Source organism: Arachis duranensis, chromosome 7, assembly GCF_000817695.3.
Source record: "Arachis duranensis cultivar V14167 chromosome 7, aradu.V14167.gnm2.J7QH, whole genome shotgun sequence".
Classification (NCBI taxonomy): Eukaryota; Viridiplantae; Streptophyta; class Magnoliopsida; order Fabales; family Fabaceae; genus Arachis; species Arachis duranensis.
In genome coordinates this window covers 70324944-70330685 of record NC_029778.3, presented here as the reverse complement: position 1 = coordinate 70330685, position 5742 = coordinate 70324944, and the positions used below count along the sequence as shown (strand labels likewise).

The following is a 5742-nucleotide window of genomic DNA, read 5'->3' as shown; positions in this document are numbered from 1 at the left end:
AATTGTGGAACCCGAACTATGTCAATTATCTGATTAGTTTAATATTAATTAAAAAATAAATAAAATATATACATCTTTATTTTTTAATCCAAAAGTCTTTAAAATTATGATAATTATTTAATTTTAAATTGATGATGTAACGTTTTATTATTATTATTATTAAATTTTTTTATAAATTTTCTTTTTAATTGGGTATTCAATTAACCGATTTAATTAGTTGGGATCCACTCAATTTAAATTTAATCGATTTAGCTCTCATTTTACCCCCGATTCAAACTAAACCGACGTATGAATACCTTTAATCGTAAGACATAAAATCACCAATTTTAATTTGGTGACGTAACAATTAGAATGACCAATAGTATGAAGACATTTCAATATTCTATTTTGCTAGAAAATAATCATATTTGGAAAAATTTTGAAATCAGACTATAATCAAAATGAATAATTTTAAGCAGAAAAAAACTTATAAGTGAAACCACATTTTGAAACTTATAAACAGAAGTCTTATTTTTAAATTGTAATAATTTTATCAATTTAACCTCAAGTATCAAATATTAAATAATATAAACTATTATTTCAAATCCATTTTTGTAAATTATACCACTTAAAAATAATTTTTTCACACATTCAAAAACCAATACATGATCTTAAAATCATTATTGTTAGCTAAGATATCCAAGTATATTAGTTCTCATATGATCGATTAGTTTAAAAAGCAATTATATAAATAAAATAAAAATATTACTTGTACACTAAAATTAACCACCATTATATGTACAAATACATATAGTTTAACTTATTTTCAATATGTATTTTTATATTCTAACATATATTTTATACTAGTAGCTGATTTTAGTGTACACCTAACATGATAATCCATAAAATTAGGAGACAACTCACATGCATTGTCAAATTATTTAACGATTCGTAAATTATATGAAGACAAATGTAAATTTTCACCATAAAATTATTAAAATAAGTTTAATTTTTAAGCATTCCCAAATACATACTAATTCTACCATTTATACCAATGATCACCATATATTACAACATCAACTACATAAATTACATGACGCAATTGTGCATATCAGAATAAGTTCTTAATTTAAAATCTGTACACCATTTTTGCCAAAAACAAAAAAGGCCAACGACACGACGAGAGGATCACTCTTTTTCTTAATTTTTTACTATTAATAATTTATCGCCTTTTATCTTCCAGAGGGGGAAAAAAAAACAATGAGGATAAGGGTGAAAAAGGAGGCAAACACAAGAATCATAATCCCAGTAAGTCTTTTACAGCATATAGCTGCAAGTTCAAATCATTGGTCTTTTGCTAATATATGAATACACAAATTCAACTTTCCTTTATTGTTGAAAAACAACGAAAGGTCATACCTACACAGGTATCAGAACAATGATTGTCAGCACATCATGAAAAGACTGATTTGCTGCTTTTACTCGTTGGATGGAGAATCCTCTGGAGGAACGCTTCCCCCTTCTACAGATGGAGAATCCTCTGGTGGAACGCTTCCCCCTTCTACAGAAACAACGGAATTCGCTTGGTCAGTTTGTTTCGATGATGCTCGAAAAAGGGAATCGAAGAAAACCAACCAGTTTCATTGAACAATCTAAGCTTTTGAAATAATAGACATACCTTCTCCTTCAGGAGCATAGGGAGATTTCCGGTAGCGTGTTTGTTGTTGTGTTGGCTGAAATTGGCAAATGTGTGATTAGATTTAACTTTGTTCAAATATGAAAAGTAGGTGATTAGGGGATTTGAGGCTTTAAGTTTTCAGCAATTTATTTATTTATTTATTGAATTACTAAAGAGCACGTGTGGTAACCAATATGCCTAAACAAAAATATAGTATCAAGGTTAATTTGTTTAGATTTTCTTTTTTGCTGATAGTGAAGTGTGCAGAAGCTATGAAGACATCTGAAATTTACCAACTATGATTCTACCATTGCAATGCAAAGCAACAACAAAGCAGAAATGCCGCAGAAGCTGCTCCCAACTGTAAAATTAAGTTTCTGTTGGATTAACTTATTTATGTTTATAAAATCTTATCATCAGAAGTTTCCTAGAGAAAAAGGGAAATGCTAATCATATAAGTCACAAGCAAGCAACAACTAACAGTTACAACCCTACGTTTTTCTCCCTAATCTCTCTACATATTTGGAAGGGTATTTGATAGAATGTCCTTTAGAAGTTAGAAGAAAGGATTTTTTTTTTGGTGGGGGGGGAGAGGAGGAGGAGGGAGGAGGGAGGAGGCAGTTAAACAAATAAGCTCTGAATCGCACAATTAAATTTTCACCATCCAATCCGCATTACCATTATTTGCTTATATTTTAGTTATCCATGTTGGGGAATAAGAGTATTTTTACTCTTCACTCTTACTGATATAGCTTGATGTATGGTTAGTTAAGTTAATATCTTTATTAAGGACTCAGTTGTATTTTCTCTATGCTGACTAGGACTAGTTAGTTACATTGCTAGCAGTAGAAGTAGCTCTTAGGCCTTTACTATATATATAGTCTAACTGTATAGTGTAAAGGTGTGATTCCCCATTATAACAAAATCACTTCATCAATTCACATGCTTCACTCACTCAATTTCTCCCTCACCCCTATAGAAGCACACAGAAATTCACCTCTCTAAGCTCATTTCATCATGGTGCAGTGGACGTGGATCGAGGTGGTGTGCGACGAGAAAGTTTGAGATCGAGGCTAGTGAGTGTGATTTTGAATTCTTCTTTGGATTTTTTGATCTGCGATTTGGCGCCATGGAAGCGTCACACCAAAATTCCAAGGTTAAGGTGAATCCAAGCACGTATAGTGCTGAATCAGTTGCTGCATTCATGAATCAAATTGCAGAATTGCAATCTGAGCTCCGAAAGGCTCGTAGAACCTCAAATCCGAGCACAAATCCTGCCAGTCCTTATGTCCTCCATCCTTCCGCAAATCCTGGTATCTCTATCACTCCTGTTATCATGACTGGTTCGAATTATAATGACCGGTGTAGATCTATGACTTTAGCCCTAAATGCTAAAAGTAAACTGCGATTTGTTCTGCAATTTGTTGACAGAACTATCAAGAAACCTAGTGAATCTGATGTAATGTTTGAACAATAGGAGAGATGTAACACTTACGTAGTGGCTTGGATAAACTTGTCTTTAAGTCCTGACATCTCACGTAGTGTAATCTGGAATAATTTGGCTTATGACCTCTGGAGAGACCTGAAAAGGAGATATTATCATGGAGATCGGTTTCGGTTCGCTGAATTAGAGGAAGAACTATATGCTGTGAGGCAAGAGAGTTGTCAGTGATGAATTACTTCACTAAACTGAAAGGACTTTGCGAAGAGCTAGACAGTTTTCAACCAGTTCCTTCATGTGATTGTGGTGAGACTTGTAAGTGTGGACTTGGAGTGATGCGAAAATACAGCACAGAAGGCTATGTGGTACGGTTCTTAAGAGGATTAAGCTAACAGTTCAGTGGAGTTCGATTGCAAATTATGTTAATGGATCCTTTGCCACACATTGATTCCACCTTTTCCCTGCTTACACAGCAAAAAAGGCAGCTTGTCAGTATTGATGGTGAACCAAGGATACTCTTTAATGCCTCCCAAGCAGAGAGCCAAAGCAGTGCACGAACTAGTGAAGGGAACCCTGCCAGAAATTCTGAAAATGCCTATAGAGGATGAGGTCGAGACAGGTTCAGTGGTGGAAGAGGACAAGGGCGAGAATGAGTGCAATGTACATATTGTAGGAAGGCAGGACACAATTGATGTGTGCTATAAGAAGCACGGTCTGCCACCACACCTCAGGGAAAGGTACAGTGATGGTGCTGCAACTCTCAATTATGCAGCCACTGAAGAGACTTGTGATGAAGACAGTGCAGACCAAACGCACAAGGTTGATGATTAGGTTCTGGAGTTCACTCAGGATCAAAAGCTTGCTTTACTTGCTCTCCTTCAACACCAAGAGGTGCAGCATGTTCATAGCACCAACCAAATTAACACACAAGCTCCAACAATGAGGGGTAAAAGAGTGGTTCAAATTTTACACTTTAAATCACACATGTTGGCAGAGAACAGTGGTGATGAAACAGAAAAATGGGAATCTTGGGTGACACTGGTGCAACAGATCATGTGTCATATTCACTTCAAGATTTAGATTCTTATTTCCATATCCCACCTGTAATAATGAGACTCCCCAATGGATCATACACTATCAGCAGCATAATGGGGACTGTCTCTTTCACTAATGACCTATACCTCACAAATACACTATATATACCTACCTTCAACTTCAAACTTATTTCTGTTTCATCACTCACTACAAATTTAAAATGTGAATTGAAAATTTCTGATACTGTTTGTGAAGTACAGGATTTGTCAAAGAAGATGATTGGTGGAGCTAGAGTTGCTGATGGACTTTACATTCTACAAAACTCTGCACATCATGCATTCCATATAGCACCACAGATTAGTGCACCTCCAACAATAAACAATGTAGTCTCAAGTAGCACATGGCATAATAGGCTCGGGCATCCACCCTACACTAAAATGCTTGTAATGAAAGAAAAATTTCCCTTCATAGATTGCAAAGCACATAAGGATCCTTGTGATCCATGTCACTGTGGTAAGCAAAAACGGCTGCCATTTCCTCTTAGTTCTAGTACAGCAAATTTTGTTTTGATCTTGTTCATATGGATATTTGGGGACCATTGAGTGTACCTTCCCTTGGTGGACAAATAATTTTTGACCGTTGTTGATGACGCAAGTAGATTTACCTGGATTTACCTTATGAAACGAAAATCAGAGGCTTCTAATTTAGTTAAAACATTTTTTCAATTTGTGAAAACTCAGTTTGAAAAATCAATTAAGGCCATTCGGTCAGACAATGGACCAGAAATTACATTGCTTTCTTTCTATGCTTCAAATAATATTACTCATCAAACCTCTTGTGTGGAAACACCACAACAAACTGGAATCGTAGAAAGAAAGCATCAACATATCTTAGAAGTGGCCCGAAGCCTCATGTTTCAGTCACACGTCTCTGCTTGTTTTTGGAACTATGCTCTTAAGCATGCAGTGCACCTCATAAACAGATATCCAAGTAGCCTTCTTAAAGATCAGTCTCCCTTTGAAGTTTTGTATAACAAACTTCCTGATATTTCCCATCTCAAGGTATTTGGATGTCTTGCTTATGTGAGCACCTTGACTGCCCAGCAATCTAAATTGGACTCGAGAGCACATAAATGTTGCTTTCTTGGATATCAAGAGGGTACCAATTACCAAAGGTTACTTGTTAATTGATTTACGAACCAGAAAAATTTTCATCTCTCGTAATGTCATCTTTTATGAAAATCATTTTCCTTTTCTTACATGCAACACACCAACTTCCACCGAGCCCCCTGCACCGGTGTATCCCCCTTCCTTAGATCCGTTCTCTTATGACATTCCCTTGCATGGTTCAGCTTCATTAGACTCTAATGTTCATTCTCGTCCTCCGGACTTCTCTTTACATGAATGCACTAGTTTTGGCACTGACGACACTCCTGAGGTTCCCTCTCCATTAGGTCTTGAATCAAATGATTCACCATTCCCCTCATCTCACACCCCTACCTTTCCGCATGACACATCCCCATCATTGCCTCCTCCACCTGTAGGTCCTGAATCCGAGTCAGTTTCCCAGCTCATTAGTCCCATTCTTAGGAGATCAACTAGAGACCATA

General features: G+C 36.0%; 1 protein-coding gene across 3 annotated transcripts in view; it reads right to left on the bottom strand.

The window, feature by feature from the left end:
* Positions 1–1274: 1274 nt before the first annotated feature.
* LOC107459768 (uncharacterized) overlaps positions 1275–5742 on the bottom strand; it is a 9004-nt gene continuing 4536 nt past the window's right edge. For 2 of the 3 annotated variants that reach the window (XM_016078023.3, XM_052252021.1), the window contains exons 6-7: positions 1658–1712; positions 1275–1540 (exon numbers count right to left, since the gene is read on the bottom strand). In XM_016078023.3, the coding sequence (XP_015933509.1) occupies positions 1458–1540; positions 1658–1712 (138 nt within the window). In that variant the 3' untranslated portion in view covers positions 1275–1457. The remainder of the gene's footprint in view (positions 1541–1657; positions 1713–5742) is intronic. The other variant, XM_016078025.3, reaches the window with a different exon arrangement.